General features: G+C 34.1%; 1 protein-coding gene across 1 annotated transcript in view; it reads right to left on the reverse strand.

Moving 5' to 3' along the window:
- Positions 1-26,318, reverse strand: part of LOC100986527 (N-deacetylase and N-sulfotransferase 4) — a 291,143-nt gene that overhangs the window by 143,762 nt on the left and 121,063 nt on the right. The window contains exons 3-4 of the mRNA XM_003830045.7: positions 10,928-11,015; positions 4,159-4,313 (exon numbers count right to left, since the gene is read on the reverse strand). Coding sequence (XP_003830093.1) covers positions 4,159-4,313; positions 10,928-11,015 — 243 coding nt within the window. The remainder of the gene's footprint in view (positions 1-4,158; positions 4,314-10,927; positions 11,016-26,318) is intronic.

A 26,318-nucleotide genomic window follows, 5' to 3' on the forward strand; every position in this document is an offset into this window, starting at 1 on the left:
AAGAACCAAAAAGTATTTTTCTCCACCCTACTGCCATACTAAGAAGGGTATCTTGTAACTGCCATATTTCGGTTGACTATGCTTGTCATTAGACTAAGATCCTGTATACAAACACACTCATATACACATGACATATATGTGCATGGAGTAAGCATAATACATCCATACACATGTACACCCCCACTGCATACATTGGTGCTCATGGATTAAGCATATACATACACATAACTCCCACATGCATATACATATTCACATGGCATATGTGTGTGTGTATGGATGAAGCAATAACAATAACAATGTTTTATATTAATAAAGTCTCTTCCAACATGGTGAAATGTGGCAATGTGTTTCTCTCATGATTTTTAAACATATTACAAGAGAAAACAAACTCCATCCGGAAACATTTCAGAGAAATTCCACAAATGAAACTACTCAGATAGATTGTATTTAAAAAATACAATTTTTGAAATATCAATATCAAGCTATTAATATATCTGAATATGTTTGAATCATTTTTGGAACTGCTATGAGAACAAATGTGCTTTTGAGACTGACAATCCCTCTGACAGCCAAGGTCATATCAAGGGATAATGAGGAATGTCAGAATAGAACTTAAAAAAAGGATTTAAAGACTTTTGATTTTTATCTGTATGAATTGTTCATTTAGTTTGAAAATATTTTCTCATAATTGCTTCAATTCCAGCTAGATAAGGATTTCATGATGTTCATTCCAAATTTGTGGACCGATGTAATCCACAAATGATCACAGAATTTTAAAACTGAAATTGATCAGTAGCATTATCTGGTCCAGTGCCTTTGGTTGGCAGATGAGTTGATGTAAATTAATTATCTAAAAACTTTGTAGTTTAGAGAATGAAAGAACAAGTCATTACTATTTCGAGAGAGGAAAGTGAGATATAAAGACATTAAATAAGTTGCCAATTTTATCAGAACTTGTTACTAGCAGTCAAGACTAAAATTTACTCCACCAATATCCAGTTAGTGTTTCTGCTATCCTATCCTATCTTGATACTGTTGATGGCTCTAAAGTGTCAGCTGGATGTGAAAAGATAATAATTTAATAAGAAAGAGATATATCTCTTGGCTCTCTGGATAGCACACATATTGTCATGTTATGTTGACAATAAAGGTGGGGTTCTGAATGTCACTGCTTGAAGAGTCTTGAGTTTTATTGAGCTGAACTCCAGAAGGAAAAGGACAGTGTCATTTCAGTATGATATATGTTTAATGGATTTCATTTTAGTCGTAATATTTTGACTATGTAAAATACAATAAGATTTTTTACACAATATCCTTATAGGAATAAGTGTAGTTTCTAGCCACGCTGACTAAACAAATGTAATTACTCTGAATGGACTCTAAATAGCTTTCAACATTTCATTACAAAGCAATTACATCTGAGTCTTCCCAGAGCTCTCAGCATGGCTCTTAAAAAAGAAATTACACAAACAGGTGAAATCAACCATTATGAAATATAACCTATATCCCTAAAACGCAAGGCTCTAGAGTAGGAGTGGAGTGGAATGAAGTGGGGGAAGTTTAAGACAGGTGATAAACATGTTTTATTTTCAAGGTAAGTGTCCTGAGAGAATTTAGCATGCTTACTCAAGGTAAGTTTATTTTTGAAATGGAAAAGATTTACTTAATTTTATAATGCTATGAAGCAGTACCACATTTATGAGACATTTCCTAAAAGTTAAGTAAAAAATGACCCCTTGTAAATCCATATTTTTTTTTAAAAAAATTAGGTGTTTTAAAAGCAAGATGTAATTGCATGCTCCTCTGTATTTAGAAAGGTCATAATTGGTTAATTAACACTATTGAATGCTTACTGTGTGCCAACCGCTGCTCTAAGCACATTATGTATATCCTCCCAGCAATTCCATGAGGTAGTTGTTACCATTATCTCAGTTTTATAAATGGAGAAACAGACATAGAGAATCTAAGTCATTTGTTCAAGGTCAAGCAACCATCAATGGAAGGTGAGGATTCAAACAGATAATCTGGTGCCTGAGTCCTTGATCTTAACCGCTTTTTATGTTTTCTGCATTTACTACTAAGAATCCTGTGTGCAGATCTGACATTGGTCTGGGGATTTAGAGACTCAAAGAGTGATGAGCTATTAGCTTAACAACTGGGCATAACTTTGTAACATATCATAGTATTAATTTGACTTGCGCTATGCTTCCAAAGATGGCTTAAAACAACGAAAATATCAGTAAATCACACAGTACTAATGAATCACAACAGTTTAAGTTAGGAGTTCCTAACTAGGAACTAGGGTCTTTGGTGGATTCACAAACCCTTTGTGATTGTATGTCCCACTGGGTGAAGATGTGAGAATGTGCATCTGAGCATTTTTCAAGGGAAAATGTTTCTGTCTTTTGTTAGATTCTTAAAGGAATGCATGGCTTAATTAATGTCTAGAGCAGGGATGAGCAAACTTTTTTTTGGTAAAGATTGAGATAAAAATATTTTAGGCTTTGTGGACCATAGGATCTCTTTCACAACCATTCAACTCCGCCATTGCAATGTGAAAGCAGCTGCAGGCAATTCATAAAGGAATGAGTGTGGCAGTCTTCCAACAAAATTTTATTTATGAACATTTAAATGTAAATTTTATATAATTTTTACATGCCACAAAATATCACTGTTCCTTTGATTGCTTACTTTTGATTTGAATTATTAAGAAATGTTTTTTAAAAAAGGCTTTCTTAGCTCAGGGATCATAAACAGCAAGTAGCACTCCAGAATTGGCTTAAAGGTCACAATTTTCCAGCCCCTCGTCTAGAGCAAGTGATTCTTAGTGTAGAATCATGGGGATCATCTGGGAAGTTTCTGAAATGCAAATTGTCAGGCCTCTCTGCAGATCTACTGAATCAGAAACTGTGCTAATGGACCAAGCAGTCTGTGTTTCAGAAGTCTTCTAGGTGAAATAGATCACACTAAAATATGAGAGCCACTGGTCTAGAGTCATGGCTCCAAACATTCAACTCATTCATTTCTTCCTTCATTCTTGCAACAAAAGATTTTTTAAACTATTATTTAAAAAATAGTTCAGGGCTATGTGCAGGTTTATGATATAGATAAATTGTGTCATGGAGTTTCAGTGTACAGATTATTTTGTCACCCAAGCGATAAGCATAGTATCAGACAGGTAGTTTTTCCATCCTCTCCCTCCACACTCAAGCAGGCTCCAGGGTTTGGTGTTCCCTTCTTTGTGTCCATGTGTACTCAGTGTTTAGCTCACACTCATAAGTGCCAACATGCAGTGTTTGGTTTTCTGTTCCTGTGTCAGTTTGCTTAGGATTATGGCCTCTAGCCGCATCCATGTTGCTGCAAAGGACATAATCTCATTCTTTTTTATGGCTGCATAGTGTTCCATGGTGTATATATGGACCACATTTTCTTTATCCAATCTACTGTTGGTAGGCATTTAGGTTGATTCCATGACTTTGCTGTTGTGAATAGCTCTGTGATGAACATGTGTGTGCGTCTTTATGGTAGAAGAATTTATACTTCTTTGGCATATAACTAATAATAGGATTGCTCAATCAAATGGTACTTCTGTTTTAAGTTCTTTGAGAAATTGCCACACTGCTTTCCACAATGGCTATACTAATTTATATTTCCACCAGCAGTGTGTAAGTGTTCTCTTTTCCTCTGCAACCTTGCCAACATCTGTTGTTTTTGACTTTTTAATAACTGTTATTCTGATTGGAATGAGATGGTATCTCATTGTGGTTTTGATTTTTATTTCTCTAATGATTAGTGATGTTAAGCAATAAATTATTTTTGAATGGTTAATTATATTGCACCAAGAATGAAAGTTGTACTATTTTTTCATCTTCATAGATACAAGAATAGTCATCTCATAGAATAGGAGTTGAAAGCTTTCTGAAAATAACTTACTTTTTGAAATATGTTTTCTATATAATTACATAATGGCCCTTTACATATACACACATGCCTGAAACAAAATATCACAAAGTTATATGTACCCTCAATACATGTGATGCACCCTGATATTATATTTTATTCTATTTCTATCATATTCAACCCAATACATTAATTTTACACTTCCACCACAAGATCACAACTTATAGTTCAAAAGATACCACAATAAAATGTGCTCACCAGTGCAAATTCCTTGTTGAGAATCATCTGCTCTACTAAAGATGACTCATTGTGGAAGAGGTGGGGCTGCATGTGGCTCCACATGTGAGGAAACCACCAGAACTCATCCACAGACCGAAGTAAAAGGTCATCTCCTTCATCTTCCTCTTCAGTCCCTTTAAAACATAAAGTTAAAAATAACTTTAGTGAAAATTTCTTACTATCTTAAAGGTTATTTTTGTCAGATTTATGTTAATTTTTCATGCTGCTGATACATATATCCAATTCTGTGGGCTTTTTAAATCAGAATAAAAGACCACAGTCTAAAATGAATCAAAGGCAAAGGGACTTGGGATTAGGATGGGGTGAGTAGGCATGGCTGGCACCAGGTCAGACAGTTGTTTAATTTAGAATTTAAGGGTATTTTATACTCTTACATATATGTTATACCCTTATATGTATTTTATACCCTAACATATATTTTTTACCCTTAAATGTTAAGGGTAATTCTCAAATAATTGGACATAAATTTTAACTCATAACATTTGGTAATTTTTTTCTGATTACATAAATAATATATGTTTATTAAAGAAATGTCAAAAGCACAGGCAAGTAATACACAAAGCCCAAAAACAAACACAAAAACAACAACAAAAAACCTGTAAGACCATCTTCTAGAGCTAACCAGTAAAAACATTTTTGTATTATTTTCAAAAATCTTTTTCTACTTATATTTTAAAAGTTTAGCTCTTGCTGTACTAATATTTTTGCATGCTTAAATTTTTCACTTAATGTTATACATATCAAATTTCCCATTTTAATATAAATATTTCATAAAAACTAAACAATGGATCTGATAATTGTTTATAATATGTGTGACTTGAGAATTTAAAACTAGTATCACTTTCTCTTCTTCTTTTGGGAAAATTTGTTAACAGCACCCAATACATAGGAAATAAAAACAAAAAACATTGTTATGCCACAGTTAAGAAAAAAAAAACTTATTTCTAAGAGAATTAATTATATTGCAGCTATCCAAGAATATCCACAAATGAAATGAAAGAGTTTTCGTATGATTTTGTACAATTTTACTATATACAGCTGAATTTACAAATGTTGTGAATCGATAACATAAGAATTAATTCCTGCTTGCTCTCTTACTACTTAACTGTGTAAATAAGAGAATAAGTCCTGGCTTATAGTGTGGGGTGTATTATTTGGTTTATTCTCTCACAAAAGAATATGTTTTACAGATGGATGTTTGATTTTTTATTTTTATTTTTTACTTAAATTTAGGGAATAAATATTAAAGATGGTTATAAGGATTTTCTCTGAATGTTCCATGTGTGCGTCTTAAAGATTTCCATGGTCATGAGAGTAGCTCCATGAAAGGATTAAAGCATGTATTTGGTGTCACTCAGTACTTGGAGCAGAGTCCCTAGTTTTGCCACTTAATTAACTATGTGATCTTGGACAAGTTAACCTCTCTAGGTCTTAGTTCCCTGTTTTAAAATAGGATTATAAATACCTGTTTTACAGGGTCTTAGTGAAGAGTTGATGAGATTAATTTATTAAAGCACTTAATATTGCGACTTGCAAGTAGTAAGCACTTTTTGAATATTAGGGTCACCTTAAAAATTCTATCTATTGCTTTATATTTGCTGTGTTTTGAATTTATATGTATTCACACTGTTTTAGAAACTTTGCCTGCGTAGATTATAAATTTCTTACAGTCAGGGACTGGATCCCTTTACCTTGTACTGTAACACGCCACTTACCCAGGGCAGTGAATAAATGAATAATTTAATTTAGTCTATATTTAACAAAGTCAGTAGATTAAGCAGCTTCACATGGCCACCAAAGTATATGGCAACTTCTTTCTTTTATGTATACTCACTGTTCCTGGAATAGAGTTCATAATTCATAATCGTTGAAAGGTATAAAGACCTTCAGGTTTAATTAGGGCTTTGGCACCTTCAATGCTACTACACAGAGTAAAGAAATTCTATTTCTATTAGAAATTTTGAAAGTAATAAAGTCCTATAATTAAGATGAGCAGAGGATTTCTTAATTTTTGTTTTAGCTAACAGTGTTAGTATTACAGACTCATAATTCATTGACTTTTGTTAATATATTAAGAATATGAAATATTAAAATTCAAAAGAAGAGTTTACCACTTCCTCAGATGAGGTGTTTATATGTTTCTCATGGTCATATTTTAGCAAATTGAGGCACAGATTAGAAAGAGTTACATTATGTCACATATGATGAAAGAATTGATAGTTCTCCCCCCCTCCTGGAATTATCTTGTTGTGCTTTGAATATAGAGTGTTTGAAAAATGCTTCCATTCATTTTAAACTCTGCTGATCATTATTGCAAGTGGCAGGAAGCACATAATGCACACTTAACCAGGTAGGAGGTCAATTACTCAATTTAAAGAAAATTTTGTGGACTATTGATAGAAACACATGCATGACTGATCATAAAATCTTAGCAATTTTTATATTAGAGATTATGTTAATTTATAAACACCCTCAAAAGGCTGAGAGTAACGTTTAAAACTTTCCTTTTTTTGCATCATGGATTAATTTTTGTCAGCTTTTCTCTTGTTTTATGCTGGTCGTATAAATTCAAAGCCACACGAGGCAAACCTTTGACACTGGAAACAGCTTAATAAAAAATATGATACTAAGCCATACTGAGGGACAGCAGCAGAATCTCAAATGATTTTAAATCCAACTAGATGAAAGTATTACATTTTGGACTTCCTGTAAACATTTATTTTTCTGTACCTAATATATACTTAAATTATATGTGGAAATATCATTTGCAGTTTATATGTGACCAGATTAGTGCATTTATTTTTCTATACCTAATATATACTTAAAGTATATGTGGAAATATCATTTGCAGTTTATATGTGACCAGATTAGCACATTTATTTTTCTGTACCTAATATATACTTAAATTATATGTGGAAATATCATTTGCAGTTTATATGTGACCAGATTAGCATGTTACAGACCATTAAAATATCTGTGCTCAAATTAAACCTTTCACTTCTAATCTGATCTTGATCCTGGTCTAGATAATTATTAATGAAAAAATATATTTTGCTCTTATTAAAATTTTTTTTTACATTTCCTAATTACCAATGAATAAAAAATGTTTTAATTCAGAAGTAAAATACATGAAGAGTTTGTTTCTTTACTATCACTTTTGGAGAATCTGTGTTGTGAGATAAAAGTATGCTTCTGAAATTTCTTTAAGTCTGCCTAAATATGAATAATTTTTCCCTACAGGTTAATCTCCTTAAAAGTACAGTTATTAAATTAAAATAAGATATATATAATTTCAGTGTATTTATTTTCTCTTTTGTAAAAATTTCTACCTTATATTTGTGTAATTTGTATAAAATATTATAATTTCTAAATGTTGAGATATTTTCTAATTTTCCTTGTACATCGAACCAGGCATGGTTCCATGTATGTGGGGATATAATAAACTACTTTTTAATATTATACTAAATATAAAGAACTGTGGAATGATAAACATTGATTAAAAGCTACCTATGTTTCCAAAATTAGAAAATAGTGCCATATGAATTGTCTACGATTTACTTTTTGATAATATTTGAATCTTATATGAAAATAATTTTAAAATTAATAATAAATATTTGCATAGCACTTGTAACATGCTAGGCATTGCTCCTAATAAAAGAGATATTATTATCCCCATTTGGTAGATATATAAACTGAGGCACAGAAAATTTAAGTAAACTGTGTTCAAATGCTGGCAAAATGTCAGAATCTGGATTTGAACATCAAGTTTGTTACCAATATCAGGTCTTTTAACTAATACTCCACACAGAAAAGCAACATATGCAAAAAAAAATCACAGAAGGGGTAAGAATGTAACACTTTACTTACTGTCATGCTTGAAAGTTAATGATTTTATAGAAAATGCTACTTTTCATAAAATAATCTTTCATGGAAAAGACCAACGTTAATTCAATTTGCAAACATTATTCATGAATTAATTATTGATTGGGTCACATTTAATTCCAAGGAACAGCAATGACTGTCACCAGAAATCATGTCCCTGGCAAAATACAGTGGGTAGCTCCTCTGTCAAAGAAGGCATCTGAATACTATAATGTCTCCATTTCTCAATTAAGCTTTTGTTATGCAATTCCATTCAAGCTCTAAATATTTCCAGACTAAGATATTTCATTCTAAACTCTGTGCTTTTATTTTTTTTCCATTTAATCTGCACTATGTCCTTCCTCTTTCAATTTGGCACCTGTGGGTGAATGACTTTAGGAAAAGCTTAGTGGTATGCCCTTTTGGGGTGAGATTGTTTTTAGCATGTGAAGGACAGAGAAACTGAACAGGAAAGAATACATGAGAAATACACATAAGTGAAGCAGCCTAAGAAATGCAGAATCAATCATTATTACACTGGGCATATGTGATTAAATGTCTTCAAAACAATGAGGCTCATCCATCAGCATCCTCACTCACTGGGAAATCAGATCATTCTGGGAGAGAACAGAGACAGTCAGTCCGACAAGGCCATCTCCTCATGGTTACACATCACAGCCAAGTGCACATGTAAGGAATGCACCTCCTTGATTTGCAATTGTTTTTTCTACAATGTGAAATCTCCGTATAGAAATGTGACAAGATAGGGGTAAGGCACGTCTTTCTGATATCTGAAAGGGTATCACGTTGTGTAACTCAGCTCCAGAAGAAACTTTGATATCCCTGAATTATTATTATATGAATAATAAGTATTCATATAATTATGATGGCACTCTTGAAATACGTTATAGGTGCATTTCAATGATCCTACAAATGAAGTAAATGTATCCATTAAATAAAAATGACATATTTATGTGAAAGAAATTAAACTTCTAAAATTTATTGATTTATAAATATTGCTTATTCTCTAAAGTGTACTATCACCACAGTATTACAACACAAACTATTCTATTGTTTTTGTTATACTGGTTTCAACACAAAGAGTCAATAATGCCTGCTTAAAAGATATAATTAAAATACATCTTTCTTTTTTACTGTCCTTCTTCAATAACTATTTCTGTGATACTGACTGGTGTGCTGCTCATTTCCCAGTGGTTGTGTACTCTATGCATGTTCAGTGTTTTAAAGAAGAAATGGGAAGTGGTGTATTCTCTACAACATTAACTTTGCAAATGTCAGGCACATTTAATAGGTCTGAGTATGAAAAGTAAATAAAAACTGAGGCAGTTATCCAGATATACTTCAGCCAAAAGAATGACTTTCCTTACAATCTACAGCTATTTAAGACAAAATAGTATTGTTTGTATGTGAACTCCAAATAATCCCATAATTTTCCCCCCTGCATGAGTAGATATAGCCTTTAAAGCTATCTGCTTTATAACTTCATAGTCAGAGCTTCTTTGGTCTGAAATCATTTCTTGAGGGAGCTTTTGAAAAGATTTACAAAACCATGTCTATTTTCAAAATTGCAAGCTGAAATTGCTTTGCCTGTGCAGATATGCTGACCCAAATCTCTTTCTGCAAAACATCCTTTTAAAATATGAAATCATTTGATTTATCAACTCGTATACATACTAATTTTCCTTCTATTACTTTAAGCAGGTTTACATGTTTCAAAGCAGGAGAAAAAAAAGCATCAAGGAAAAGCCAATAAGACATGGTTATTTCAATATTCTAACAAACCATATTGAGCTTTTACATTAAAAAGCCTCATTTAGTAAACAAGGTATTTATGAAAACTAAAGACTACCTTTGAATAGAATATTTTAATAAGTTAATAAATGGCATACATGGATACAGAATAAATACTGTGAAATGTTTTCACTAAGGTGCTGTGAAACAACAACAGTGCAAACTTCTAAACAAAGCAATCAGTTCACAGCATGGATGCACAAATAGAAGCAGATTATAGGTATTCCCCTAACACAGGCCCCAACACATAGTTTAGTACTCTTTTTGTCAAAGACAATCAATTTTATTAGCATAGCTTTCTCTAACATGGTACCAGATATTTCAATGCTAATATTCAGAAAATAAAAAGTCAGCATTTTGGAGGTGAGGGTAAGTAAAGAAGTAAGGAATATCAGAACACAGCACATGAATAGCAATCACATTTGAAGAATGTATTTAGAGGGTGAGACTGAACATAAGTACAATTGTGGCTGGATAGAGATGGAAAGAAATACAAGTCTAATTGTGATGGTTTTAGTCTATGCTAGGCCAAATTAGTGGTAATATTGTTTTAGGGAAAAAATCCTGCAAAGGAAGGTAAACTAACAAGTTTAGAGTCTATTACATTTCATTGAGACCATAAAGTTTCTCTCTATCATCAGACGTTTTCCAAAGGAAAATAATATGTACAAAAGTATCTATCTCATCAACTATTTGATAATTTTAAAATTCTGTCAGTTATTATTAGTAGTATTCTCATTATCACTATTACTATGCCTTCTACCCATACTGTGCTGAGAAACAAGATGCAAAGTCATACTCAGTATAGTGGTTATGCTTTCTATTTTTAAAAAAATGAGTTGAAAAAGTCAATTCTCTTTCTCTTTTGCCCTTGATTTTAAACAGTATTTGCCAAGGTAAATATGCTCATTGATTTTGGATTTGGCTACTCAAATAATGTGCCCAAGTTTTTCCCATAATCAATCTGGAGAATCTATCTCTACCACTTATGAATCATTCAAAATTTATTTCCTATTTATATGTAGCTGCCTGAGAACACAAAGCTCCTTCTTACCTGTGTGGTAAAACTTCCCTGAAAATCCAAGGTTGAAGGTAAAATTTGCAACCTGAGTGCGCAGTAAATTTTGAGTCTCTAGTAATGCCTGAAATAAATAAGAAATTAACATGATTTTAGAAAAATAAATATGAAGTTTTGGGATGCCTCTTTTGCAAATGTGTATGCATGAGTAAAACAAAATGATATGAGCTTTTTTGTTTTTGATGGGTACTGTTATGTAGTATTCGTATTTCAGGTATTATAATTATTATAGTCATTATTTTTATTGAAGGTCACCATATTACGAAACAGTTAAGTCCTAAGCACATTTTGCATTGCTGAGAGGCAATTGTCCAACTCCACAGCACTGAAATCATTTTTCATTTCTGTGTGAGACATTTCTTGAACTTTGGATTATTATACTTCCTTTATGTGGTGAAAATTTTTCAGAATTGTTGAATGCAGACAAGTCATGTTTTCATGGTAAGCAATAGGAGGAGAACTTTTGTTTGAACTGCAATTTAATATTTTATTTAACTGGGCCACCTCCCTCATCATTTTTAAAGGCATAATTATTAAATTGAAAGCTTGGATTTTTACCTTACAAACTACAGAGCAATGTGTATTTTATAGGACATTGCTTGCAAACCTAGTTATGAAAAAGGGAAGAACATGTAAAAATAGATACCCCTTTTTGTTACTAATTCCATAACAGAAATTTTCTAAATGTGACAAACATTTCCCTAGTTTCTAGATTTGGAATTATACTATGTGAAAGTCTGGTTTGTGGATAATAACACATTGCTAATAATGACACAGAATTAGTTATGTAAATTTGTTGCCAATCCTTTCACCGCCATTATTCCTATGTCAAAATTTGTAGCATAATTCAGAACTCTTATATCCTTGGGCTTTTTAGTTTGCTTACTGGTCTGCATATTGATTCAGAATGCTTTTTCTATTTTTAATGGATTTTTAAAGAGGGCATACTTTGTTCTGATTAAAATGAGAAGCTAATTTCAAACAAGAGATATTAATAATAAGACTGATTTTTGATTACTCCTATCCATCTGTTATGGAGACTAAGGAGTCAGAGGTTAAACAATTTTTTCCATTAGTCATGGTGGCTAAGCATTTGTTTCAAAGACTTGTGAACCTAACTGTTTATTCCTTTACAATGAAAGGAGTCTCCTGTACATTAGTTTGATTAAAAAAAATGACTAAGTAACTAAAATGTTGATAAAATATATAGTCAATGGTTATCCAAGACCACAATTAGACTGGGTGTTATCATGTTCAACATTATTAAATATTATCAACTAAGTAGACAAAGGCAGAAATAGAACCACTAGCTTAACTGAGTTCTACAAAATATTAAAAATACATTTCTCATAGAGATTAAACTAAATATTAAAAACAGTTGAGATAAAAAGTGCATTGAACTAGTTGAACATATTGGTAAATGCTCTGGAATACAGCCTTAAAATAAGAACATTATGCATTATTTCCCTTAGCTCCCTTTTCTGGCTTTTTTTGGCTGTATTCCATGCACAATTTCTGAGTCTCCTTATCTTGATTTTTAAAAAAAATTTCTCCCGTCTGCTATTCCCCTCATCACTCCAATTTCATCCACTTATCTTTCTTCCTCTAAGTTCTTGAAGTCATTCATTATTCTGCATTTATTTATCTGTGAAATGGAGTACTTTTGAATATTTATTTTATACTCTTATTAGGAGAATTACATTGGGTAAGGCATGCAAATTGTTTAGCTAAGTGTCTGGCAAGTAGCATGAGCTCAATAAATACTATTACTGATAACTGAGTCTATCATTCTCTCTCCATCAGTTAGGTATCCTTGGTGCCTCCAACACCCATTGCTATTTCCTGCAAATCACCATGTACTCTGGTTAAACTTAACTATCTCCCACCTCCTACATTTCCCAATGCTATTTCTCTCTTTATTCTCTTTGCCTAGAAAGCCTCCCCAGCTCCCAATCCCATTTCCCAAATCCTACCAATTCTTTATATCTCCGCCCAAATGTCAACTTTTTGTATAAAGCCTCCTCTGGTACACCAAAGTAGATACCTAAATTATTTTCTTAAAACTTGCATCATTTTTGACTTTATTGCATCCATGCTGTATCTCATGTTTTCCTTTAGTCTATGCACCTGAAGCTCCATCAAACCTTATTCATTTTCATGTATCTCATGTTACTGGTTTTTTTTTGCATTTAGTAACATGAGATACATGAAAATGAGTAAGGTTTGATGTATCCAAAGTATGATAAAAGTACATACCAATACACAGCAATAATTGGATTAGTTTCTTTTATTTTTAATTTTTAATTTTTGTCAGTAACATTTTTCCAATGGTAATATGATAAACATAGTTCATGGGCCATACCACAAGATGATATCAGAACAATATAGATAGGATCTAGCATTTCACCAGGATGTTTTATAACACAGATGTTTTATAGCCTTGTGTCGTAGATCTCTAAAGCAAGTTCAGAGAGGCAAAGGCAGATGGGGGGGCTAGTTAGCTATGTGAAGAACTTAACAGACCTTTTCATTGTTGAAAAAAAAGAGCTGTCTAGTCATGGCCTACTAACATGTAGTCTGGATTAATGAGGGAGTAAAAATGACAAATTCTATAAGTAAAAAGAAAACAAATGAATGAAAAAAAAGCAAATCTTAGAAAGTTTTCAAGGCTTCCTTGTTTAGTACAAGTAAATGTTCTTTAGTTTTCAAACTTCAGAAAAGTTTCCATGCCATTCAGTTACAAAGGAAGGGAGAAAAAAATAACAATGAATATACACAAAATGATTCAAACTAAAAAAGATCAGAAATAAATTAAAAAGAGAAAAGTGCTAAACCATACAAATTCAGAAGAAAAGTAGAAAGACGAAGGAATTCCAATACAGGAATAATGTAAAATGTCAGAAGAAATATTAGGGCAGAAATAATATGGATATAAATTTAAGAATAAATTAAGTACAAATTTAACTTATTCTTTTAAAACCCTTCAATTTTTAAAACCCCTTATTTTGGAAAAACTTGTTAATGAGCTAGAAATAAAGTGTCTCAATTTGGGATACAAATAAAATAGTAAAGCTCAGGAAATACACTTTTTTCTACCTGAATATTTCGTGCGGAAACTTTAGTTTTGAATATGTGTAATAAAATGTGGCTGGGCATGATGGCTCATGCCTGTAATCCCAGCACTTTGGGAGGCCGAGGCAGGTGGATCATTTGAGATCAGAAGTTCAAGACCAGCCTGGCCAACATGGTGAAACCCCTTCTCTACTAATAATACAAAAATTAGATGGGCGTGGTGGTGCATGCCTGTAATCCCAGCTGCTCGGGAGGCTGAGGCAGGAGAATCACTTAAACCTGGGAGGTGGAGGTTGCAGTGAGCTGAGATTGCGCGATGGCACTCCAGCCTGCGCGACAAGAGTGAAACTCCATCTCAAAAAATAAATAAAGAAATAAATAAAATAAAAATAATAAAATGTGTTTGGAGCTTTGACAATATACATTATTTATTTAATAGTCTGCATGACATAACAAACAATATAAATGGTTTTGAAATTTTTTCTTTTACTGCTTATGAAGAACTCACTAAGTTGATTGTATATTAAAGAGAATAAATATGTAACTTATTTATAAAAATCAATAATTTATTATTTTAATAAACATAACTTCCATTAATTCAATAGTCTCCTAATAAATTTGTTAGTATTTCAGAAAGGAAGTCTAGGCTGGGTGTGGTGGCTCACGCCTATATTACTAGCACTTTGGGAAGCTGAGCTGGGAGGATTGCTTGAGCTTAGGAGTCAAAGCCGGCCTGGGCAACATGGTGCAACCCCTTCTCTACAAAAAAATACAAAAATTAGCCTGGCATGGTGGGGTGTGTAATATACCTGTAGTCTCAACTACTTCCAGGGTGGGAGCGAGAAGATCACTTTAGCCCAGGAGTTTGAGAGTACAATGAGCCATGTTCATGCCAATCTGACAAAGCGAAAGAAAGAGAAGAAGAAAGGATGGAAGGAAGGAAGGAAGAAAGCAGGAAAAAGAATGAGAGTCCAACTTTGCCCCTATATAGCTACATACTGTTTGATAAAGCAGTAATGGTATTCAAACTTTATTATGTGTACAATTTTCTAGAGAAAATTGCTAAAATTGTCAATTCTGGGGCCCACTTCAGGAAATACTGATTTTTGTCTGTCATAATGCCTACAAATGTGCACTTCATCATATACTCCAGCTGGTTCTAATAAACGTCGAGCAATTATTTTCAAGTTGCCCACATGAAATGAATCACCAGCATGCTTGTAAAATATCTACTCCCAGGCTTATCCTCTGGGGATTCTGAATTGGAGACTATAAAATGAAAACAAAAATCTGCTTTTAACAATGATTTTTATAGCTTCAACCTGGAGATCATCACCATTAGAACATTAGTGTCCTAATAATACTGAGTTAGTATACTATTTATATTAATTTCAAGGTGTTACGCATATTTCTTAAACCATTTGGATATTAGGTTGTTACTCTCAGGCTAACCCTTTCCCTAAATGTACCTAATAAGTCATGTGCATATTCACACTTTGATATAGTCTTTGATATGGTTTGGCTCTGTGTCCCAACCCAAATCTCACATCAAATTGTAATCCCCACATGTTGAAGGTGGGGCTTGGTGGGAGGTGATTGGATTCTGAGGGTGGTTTCTAAAGGTTTAGCACCATCTCCCTAGTGCTGTCTCATGACAGAGTTCTCACGAGATCTGGTTGTTTCAAAGTGTGTGGCACTTCCCCCCAAACACACTCTCTCTCTTCCTGTGAGTCAATTAAACTTATTTTCTTTATAAATGATCCAGTCTCAGGTATGTGTTTACAGCAGTGTAAGAATGAACTAATACAGAAAATTGGTATTGGGAGTGGGGCACTGCTATAATGACACCTGAAAATGTGGAAGCAACTTTGGAACTGGGTAATGGGCAGAAGTTGGAACAGTTTGAAGGGTTCAGAAGAAGACAGGAAGATGTGGGAAAGGTTGGAACTTCCTAGGGACTTGTTGAATGGTTGTGACCAAAATGCTGATAGTGATATGGACAATGAAGCCCAGGCTGAGGTGGTCTCAGATGGAGATGGGGAACTTATTGGAAACTAGAGCAAAGGTCATTCTTGCTATATTTTAGCAAAGAGACTGGAGGAATTTTGTCCCTGCTCTAAAAATCTGTGAAACTTTGAACTTGAGAGAGATGATCAAGGGTGTCTGGAGGAACAAATTTCTAAGAAGCAAAGTGTTAAAGATATGGCCTGGCCCTTCCTAAAAGCCTAACTCATTTGCATAAAGAAAGAGATGGTCTGAAATGGGAACTTATATTTAAAAGTGAAGCAGAACATAAAAGTTGGAAAAAATTGCAGCCTGACCATATGGTAGAAAAGAAAAATCCATTTTCTGGGGAGGAATTCAAGCCCAAGCCAGCTGCAGACACTTGCATAAGTCAAGAGGAGCCAAATGTTAATCGCCAAGACAATGGGGAAAGTGTCTCCAGAGCATTTCAGAGACCTTCACAGCAGCCCCTCCCATCACAGGCCCAGAGGCCTGAGAGAGAAAAATGGTTTCTTGGGCCAAATTCATGGCCCAGCTTCTCTGTGCAGCCTAGGGATATGGTGCCCTGCATCCCAGCCACTCCAGCTCCAGCCATGGCTAAAACGGGTCAAGGTACAGCTCACATTGTGGCTTCAGAGGGTGCAAGCTCCAAGCCTTGGTGGCTTCCATGTGGTGTTGGGCCTGCAGGTGGGAAGGAGGTAAGAGTTGAGATTTGGGAACCTTCACCTGGATTTCAGAGGATGTATTGAAATTCCTGGATATTCAGGCAAAATCTGCTGCAGGAGCAGAGCCCTCATGGAGAATTTCTACCAGGGCAGTGCAGAGGGGAAATGTGGGGTTGGAACACCCTTTCCAAATCCCCACTGGGGCACTGCCTAGTGGAGCTGTGAGAAGAGGGAGACCATCCGCCAGACCACAGAATGGTAAATTCACTGACCAGCTTCCACTGTGTGCCTTGAAAGTGCAAACTCTCAATGCCAGCCTGTGAAAGCAGCCATGGCGGCTGTACCCTTCAAAGCCACAGGGCAGAGTTGCCCAGGGCCTTGGGAGTCCACCCCTTGAATCAGCGTGTCCTGGATGTGAGACCTGAAGTCAAAGAAGATTATTTTGGAGTTTTTAGATTTAATGACTGCCCTGCTGGGTTTCAGACTTGCACAGGGCCTGTAGCCCCTTTTTTTTTGGCCAATTTCTTCTATTTGGAATGGGAGCATTTACCAAATGCCTTTACCTGCATTGTATCTTGGAAGTAACTAGCTTGTTTTTGATTTTACAGGCTCATAGGCAGAAGGAACTTACTTTGTCTCAGATGAGAATTTAGACTTAGACTTTTGGGTTAATGCTGGAATGAGTTAAGACTGAGGGAGACTGTTGGAAAGGCATGACTGTATTTTGAAATGTGAGAAGGATATGAGATTTGGGAGGGGCCAGGGGCAGAATGATATGGTTGGGCTCTGTGTCCCCACCCAAATCTCATGTCAAATTGTAATCCCCACATGTGGAATGTGGGGCATGGTTGAAGGAGATTGGATCATGAGGGTGGTTTCTAATGGTTTCGCACTATCCTCCAAGTGCTGTCTTGTGACAGAGTTCTCACAAGATCTGGTTGTTTAAAAGTGTGTGGCACTTTCCCCTTGCACTCTTTATTTCTTCCTCCTCCTGCCAAGTAAGATGTGCCTTGCTTCCCCTTTGCTTTCCACCATGATTTTAAGTTTCATGAGGTCTTCCCAGCCATGTAGAACTGTGAGTGAATTAAACTTCTTTCTTTCTACATTATTGAGTCTTGAGTATGTCTTTATAGCAGTGTGAACAAACTAATACAATTTATTTATTTATTTATTTATTTATTTATTTATTTATTTATTGAGATGGAGTCTCACTCTGGCTGATGGAGTCACCCAGGCTAGAGTACAGTGGCATGACCTCAGGTCACTACAACCTCCACCTCCCAAGTTCAACTGATTCTCCTGCCTCAGCCTCCTGAGTAGGTGGGACTACAGGCACCCACCACCATGCCAGGATAATTTTTGTATTTTTAGTAGAGATGGGCTTTCACCATATTGGCCAGGCTGATCTCGAACTCCTGACCTTGTGATCCACCTGCATCGGCATCCCAAAGTGCTGGGATTACAGGCATGAGCAACGGCGCCAGGCCTAATACAGTCTTATATTTTCAAAATTTCAAAACAGCTACCTCAGAGTGATAGTGTTTGTTTTATATGGTCTTTTATCATACTTAATAGCTCAATAAAAAGGTGTCTTATTTATCCTAAGTAGATTATGATATGGGAATCAGAAGAGATAACTTATATTTATATTTTCCAGGTAAAAAATATTGCTTTATGGAAAGATTATATAGTCCACCCAGATAACACGAGAAGAAGGCCAAAATTGACCATGCCTGCCTTAAAACTCAGTCTAACCTTAGTAACCTTATATTCCAATATAGCAAGTTTGTGTGCCTACCTCAGTAAAATGGAGTTGGGATTCCATAAACTTTTGCATCGATACTATTTGTAAATTTACAATTGAAGATGAATAGGGCTGACCCAGGATGAAAATATGAAGCTTTTGAAATTTGCATTTTATAGCTCTACCTTTCTTCTTACTCATCTTGATCTCATTTCTTTCTTTTTTTTCTGATAAACTGTTACTGCTACTCAAGGAGGAATTTGCTATAATGTATACATTAACAAAAAACTTATACCAAGTTTTCTACGTAATATCATGTTAAATGGTTTAGCTCAGATTGTGAAATGGATAAGTTAATTAATTAAAAATGAGTGAATGCCTCTGATGACAATACTGAACAAGTGCAAGGGTATTTATGGGGAGAAAGTTTGAACTGTAGGGATCCTACTTCTGAAATCACACTCAATCTGAAAAAAAACCTAATGAGCCAAAGAACACCTTGACATTTCAGAGCAATTTTTCCTTTCCTCTTTTCACCCACCAGTTAAGCATTTCGTTGCCATTTTTCTTTTTTGGCCTGTCTCCAGGAAGACAGGAATCTAAAAGCTCACTCTCTTTGGGCGCTCTTCCCTCCTTTTGCCACTGTTCATTCATTCATTCAAACAATATTAATTGGACTGTATGTTTTAGGTACTCAGGATAGAGTGGAGAATGGCAAAAATAATATCTAATATTATCAAGCTTTTACTATGTGTTAGGTGATGAGCAACACTCTATTTATTTAAATCTTCCAGTGACCTTTTTATTAATCCTGTCTTACAAGTGGAGAAAATAATGCACAGAGAGGCTACATAAATTATGCTAGGTATGGAGTTAGAAAGTACCTGATAAACAAAACTGGTAAGTTTTCTGGTTTTTGATGGAACCTACATTCTTTTTAGACACACAGAGGATACACATAACAAATCAATCAAATAATTTTTTAATTACAAATTGTTACTAGTGTTGCAAAATTAATTTTAGTACCATGCTATTATTGAAAGAAACACAAAGTATCAGTATCTACGTTTCAACAAGGTAGACAATGAGATCAATAAAGTCCACCCTGGAAAAGTGGCAGGCCATTTTGTTGAGGCATGGAAAATAACAGACCAGTTATGCCTAAAATGGGACCTGGGGAGTCTGCTCCAAACAATGGGGCCAGTGAGAACAGATCTTAGGGTCAGGAAAGAACTTAGCGTCGTTAATTTCAAAACTTTGTTACACAGGATTGGAGGGTAAGTTTCAGGAACTAACTGCACACAAAATGTATATATACCGGTAAGGATAATGGTTTCATTGCATTAGGAGTATTTTTTGAATACTGGAAGTTTAAACGTTGATACTGATTAAACATACTGGCAAAGAGAAGAAAAAAATTAAAAATTGGTTTGACCTTATAAAATAATATTAAATCATGTCACATATGTGAAGAGTTTGCATTTTCTGCCTGATTATCAAAGAACACAATGAAGGTTATATAAATCATTAAACTGCAGTGTGTTCATTGTGTTGTAAATTTTATTTCATTGCATCAGCAAAACACTCCACGTGTCTTTGACTCCTTTCCTAGTAGATGTGAGTGGATGTGTCTCGTGCCCTAAACGTTGTTACTGGAGGGTGTCCTGGTCATCTCCTTTCCACAGAACTATAAGCCACTGATTTTAGTCCACTCTGAAAGTGTGTAAGACGAGCTTCTGCTTCTGTTTTCTGATTGGCATTCTGGTTCTCTCCCTGAGATCAGAAAATTTCCTTAAGAATGGTGAAATACTGTTCAGTTCTTATAAGTCCTAATCTCTCTTTCAATTGTATCTTATTTCAGTTCATAAAGATCATCTCAAACTATGTCTGTGTCCTGCACTCTCTTCCTCTGGTTTCTGTTTCCCATGCTCTACTGAATTGATTGAAATTTTGAATCAAGTTAGTATATCTGAATAAAATGTGATCTCATTATGACCCTTCAAATGGTATCAGTTAGGGCACTGGCATTTTTGTTTATAATTTAGTTCCTCTAAGCCTGGTATCCAATTATATATATATATATTTTAATATACTATTCCTATAAGCTCTTGCTCTCAAGTCTCCATTATAACTTATAAAATTTTTTTGTCTTGTAAAAAGATAAATATATATTTTAACTTCAGAGGTCATTGTTTGTGTGGCATAATTATTTCCTTAAAAGCTTCTTATAAGATAATAACAAAAATAACTCATATTTCCTAAAGCCAAAGTATTTAAATATGTCATAGAGTAATAGTGGCGTAGAACTTAAACTAGTTAGGATTTCTTTGAAAATAGCGGAATGAATCTTTTAGTCATTTTAACCTCAATGACTTAAAAATGGCTTTAGGAATAATATGAAATCAAATAGCCAAGAATAACATACATATACATATACGACATAAACAAAATAATCAAGTCAAAATCTTTTTTGGGTCAGAGTGGGAGACAAGGAGTTTATAACACAAAATATCCCCAAGAATTCTCAGAAAGGATCTGAGAACTGGGTCCAAGTTCTCTTTGCATTTGTTGCAACTTTAAAATGTAACTTGAATCCCTCTGCAAAATCCTGGCTTTTGTGTTGGAAGGCCAGCTTGATGGAGATACTTTGCATTGCATGTGGAAGCTCCAGAGCAGGTACAGATTTGGTTACCACTGTCAGAAATGGCTTAAGATCTGCAGAATGTGGATGTTTGAGCTACCTTCTTCTTCAAGTGATTATAGAAAATTTCACTGTGTAAGAAGAGATAAGTAGTGAAACAGAAATCTTTACCACAGACAAGTGGTAAACCAAACTATGATCCATGGGTCACTATAAATTTGGGTCTATAAAATTAAATGTCTGTGAAAAAATAATTGTATCTTCAAAATGTTTAGGAAACACTCTGTATCATACACCACTAGAGAAGGTCTCAACCCACATTAACATACTGAAGTCCTTTGATAGGAAAAATCTTGCACTTAATGTATCTTATCTTTTACCTCAAATAATCAGCCAGAAACACCCACCTCCACTTGCTTAAGTTTATGGTTTGCTTATTTAGGAAAAAACATTAAGTGAATGTCTGATCATGGGAAAGTGAGGTGTCTTTTGGGGTCATGATCTCCTCTATTGAATATAGTTTCCTACTTATTATGCAATGTAAATGAAAAATGTAATAGCTGTGATTTTATATGAAATGTGATTCTGAATATGCATGGAGTCAAATAATCACATTAACTCTCTGCAAGTGATCTGTACAAAGGAGTGTTTTTCCATTATTCCAGGATTTGCTATTGTTAAGGAGCTTCAAATAAAGATAAATTCCTTTATATTATGGAATTCTGAAAATATATTTAGAATTAACAATTATAATTTTGATAAATATTATAGTATATTTCTTAAAGCATCTTATTCTTGCTGAGAAATTATGAAAAACAACTATTAAGTTAATGAAAACAACTTTTAAGTTGTTAATGAAATGTGGATTAATTCAAATTTTCATGATCAATTTTATAAACTTTTTGAAAATTTTCATATGATACATGGTTGAGTATTTTGTAAGCACACAGATACACACATCTTTTTTTTTTTTTTTTTGAGACAGAGTCTCGATCTGTAGCCCAGGCTGGAGTGCAGTGGCGCAATCTTGGCTCACTTCAAGCTCCGCCTCCCAGGTTCGTGCCATCCTCCTGCCTCAGCCTCCCAAGTAGCTGGGACTACAGGCGCCCGCCACCATGCCTGGCTAATTTTTTGTATTTTTAGTAGAGATGGGGTTTCACTGTGTTAGCCAGGATGGTCTCAATCTCCTGACCTTGTGATCCACCCGCCTTGGCCTCCCGAAGTGCTGGGATTACAGGTGTGAGCCACCATGCCCGGCCTACATACATCTTTAAATGTGTACCCCCAAAACCACTTTCAAAGGCTGAATATCAAATTATGAGTCAGTTTATATACATTTGAGGCATTAAGGCTTATTTATTTTTTAAGCTCAAATGTAGTAGAATTTTCTCAGTGCACCGCCAGTAGGATAAATATACCTAATTTTAGATTTTGTTATAAATGTGAAAACCATTATTATTCATATAGGACCATACATAATTGGTTATAGAAAGTAGAAGAAAAACATATATACTAAAATCCATAGTATAGCAAAATATTTTAAGATGGATTTTTCTTTACTTGGCAGATAAATCTTTTTCTTGTGGAAAGTCTCTCCCTCTGACAAAAACTTAAGAGTTTCAAAAACAAAAACTCCTGTGATATCTTGTTGTCACCTCCTTGACTCAGCCCTATTTAAAGTCTAATTATGATGCACATTTATAACAAAGTAGGTGACATAATCTAATAAACACCTGCTAGTCTACCAAGTGATTTTCTGTAGATGAAGGGAAGCTAGTGAGACACTCATGAAAGAGAACAGCAAAACCAAAAATGCATGAATGGTAACATTTTCCAGTACAGCTCTCATTTCCCAACAAGAGACAGAAACAGTATAATTATTTTCTGTATGAATGGTATCCTTTGGATTCTGTGACTGACATTATCTACCTTTGACATTATTTCTTTAATAAAGACATTTTGGTGTAATTTAACTTTAAGTGAACTATGTTGCTGTGCTTACCTATTCAAGAAATATTTAAGCAGCTAATATAGTCCAGCTGTTGTAGGGACTGGAGATTCAGTTTTGAATGAAACAAACAGTCCTTTGGTTAGGAGTTTGTATTTCAGTGACACAAACAATAAACAAAGAAATTACTAATACATTGCAGTTGAACCTGTGGGAAGCCATTGGAGAGTTTTGAGCAGATACATAATATTCATGATTTATACCTTAAATATTTGGCCACTGTATGAAGAATTGCCTGGGTCAGAGCAGGAGAAGAATGAAATAGGAAAACATGTAGAGGAGAAAAACAGGTTAGCCAATTGAGAAATGAGGGTCCTGGAGTTTGTAGTAAAGCAGGAAGAAAGTGGTCAGATTTGGGATGTAGTTTGAAGATAAAGTTTCTAGAACTCTTAATATCAAATGATACATTAAATGCAGGTTGTGAAAGAATTGAATGTAGCATATGATGACTTCTGATTTGTTCCCAGGCTTTATGTATCAGATGAACACTGTTTGCAAAGTACCAGCTACCTTTATTCTTCAGTAGAGAAGTGTCTCTTCAAAATCCCTATCTAGCCTTTAGTGAGTTGACTTCATCGGCATAAATCAGGTGTTCTTAATCTATGACATTTTTGACACTTCCATTTTTTTTTATGTCTGCGTTTTCGTGAGAGCTCAAGAAGTGGGGAATAGAAGCAATTTTGTTCCAATATTTTGAAGAAAAGATGATAGAATGAGTAATCAAGCAAAATAATTATCCTAATTCTTTTAAAATTTAAGAAGCATAGTAGATACAGGTTCATTGTGGAGGAAATATCAAATTGAAACAAATTTCTAATTTTACATAAGGAATCTAAAACAATGAAGAATAAAAAACATATTATTACTAGCACTTTTATTCCATTCACTGAATTATTAAAATAAAACTCCTAATTATTATTTTACTAACTATAGCTCATTTAATATTATAAAAAGTCACAAAGTATTCAAATTTATGGATACAACATTCTTTGTATTGTATAAATGAAGTATAGTAGCTCTTTTAAATAAGCTCTTAAGGAATCCCTTGACCAAAAGATATTTTATAAACTACAAGGATGTTTTATTAACTGATTCTTTAGTTTGACATTGCAAATATCTCTTATCTTGGGCCAGCAGTGAGACAAAGTCTCTTAAAAAAATCTTACATCCCACATTATTTTACATTAATCACTAGAAATACGTTTACAAATTTTTGAGTGATCTTTATTCTTCCTAATTGTTGCATGTATCAAGCAAGACAGATATATTTCTACAATATCTTTGTTAATAATTAACACATCACACATTTACATAATACACTTTTTGGGGCAATTTCTGTGGTAACATTTCATGACTAATAGGAAGCAATTTGCTTTTCTTTATTAAGTGCATTAAAACTTTATGCCCCAGACATCGTTGACGGTAAACATTTGATTCTGCTCAAATTTAATGCACCGAGGCATTTCGCTGTGCCATATTAGGTTTATTTATGTGCTGTGTTCTGCATTGTTAGCTGCTAATGAGACTTCAACTCTTATTGCTCTAAGGCCTGAACACTAACCTCATTTTAATGAGTTCATTATTTGCTGTCTTCTGAGAGGAAGACAACAAATTTTCCTTTTAATTAAAGGTCAAAACACCTCTGGCGAACTAAAGAGAAGAGGTTATCAAACCCTGGGAGAAGATGAGAGATAGCTCTTTCGGATTTCTAAGCTAAGCAGAATGAGTATAGACTGGTGTAGGCCCTGGTTTCTCAAGACTATTGACAGTCGATCAATCTCTCGAGACCATGGTGCATTTATTTAAGACAAACGAGAATAATACAACATGATAGCTAATGTGCCTAAGACTTTGTAAAATATGAAAGTCAGCCAAAGTAATTAAACAGGCTTTACTCCTAACCAAAAGGGCCTTGTGGATCAATACCACTGCAGGAGCAAGACTCCTCTTTTGCATGACGAATGAGTTATGGGGTGAAGAGAACAAATGCCACATTAACTGAGCCAAGAAAAACTATTCTCAAATATTTTACCACTGAAAGTAAAGCAAAGGCAAATAAATATTTTGAAGAACTATTTTTTAATAACATAAAGGGTATGTGGACACAGCATGTGATATAGGAATACACATTGTATATTCAGAAAAACCTGGCCGCTAAAATGTGACATTCCTGGAAATATCAGTTGTTATTCACATTTGCAGGCAATGCATACCTCTAGCCACAATAGAAAAGCGAAATCTCAATAATATCAAAACAGATAATATGAACAACTTGTTACTTATATAAAATTTAATACAAATGAAATTAAGAGACTTAGGCACAAAATTAAATGGAGTATTTATACTTAACAAATAATGTGCTTATATTACAAACCAAAAATTTTCATGGTGCTCTGATGACATACACATTCTACATATGGATTATTTGAATCTTGTACTACACTGCTTTTTAATTAAAATTTAACCTAATTCTAATAAAATATTTTTATTTGTACATATGCCTTCAATAACTTTAATGTGTGAGATCTGGCATATACCTTTTTATGTTTCTAGTATTGTTTCTGCTTTAAAGTATATAATCAGTATATCTTTTTCTTCAATAAATTGTTTATTACAGAAAAATCTCAAAAATAGTACTGTTCCCATATACCGAATACTTATTGCATTATATGTTAGTATGGTACAGTTGTCACAATTAACGAACCAATATTGGTACATTATTATTAGCTGAAGTACATACTTTATTTTTTTTCAGTTTTTCCCTAATTTCCTTTTTCTGTTCCAGGATCCCATCGGGATAACACATTACATTTATTTATAGTTTTTACATCTCCTTAAGCTACTCTTGCCTGCAACATTTAAAGGTATCTTAATTTTTTTTAGGGATGTTTTAGGTTTACAGAAAAACTAAGCAGAAATTACAGAGTTCTATGTCCCCTGTCTTCTCACTCCCGCCCCACCACCCAGATTCCTCTGTTGTTGAGAGTTTCCATTATGTGATGCATTTATTACAATTTATGAATGAATGCTAACACATTACTCTTAACTAAAGTTCCGAATTTACATTAGGATTCACTGGGTTGTACAGGTGACCCTTCACAGAACATGTTTGAACTATATGGGTCTGCTTATAGGAAGGTTTTTTTTTTTTCAATAAATAAAGTTGACCTTTTGTTTCCATGGGTTTCACATCTGCCACAAAACTCAGATAGAAAATACAGTATTTACAGGAT

Source organism: Pan paniscus, chromosome 3 (assembly GCF_029289425.2).
Source record: "Pan paniscus chromosome 3, NHGRI_mPanPan1-v2.0_pri, whole genome shotgun sequence".
In the NCBI taxonomy this organism is placed as follows: domain Eukaryota; kingdom Metazoa; phylum Chordata; class Mammalia; order Primates; family Hominidae; genus Pan; species Pan paniscus.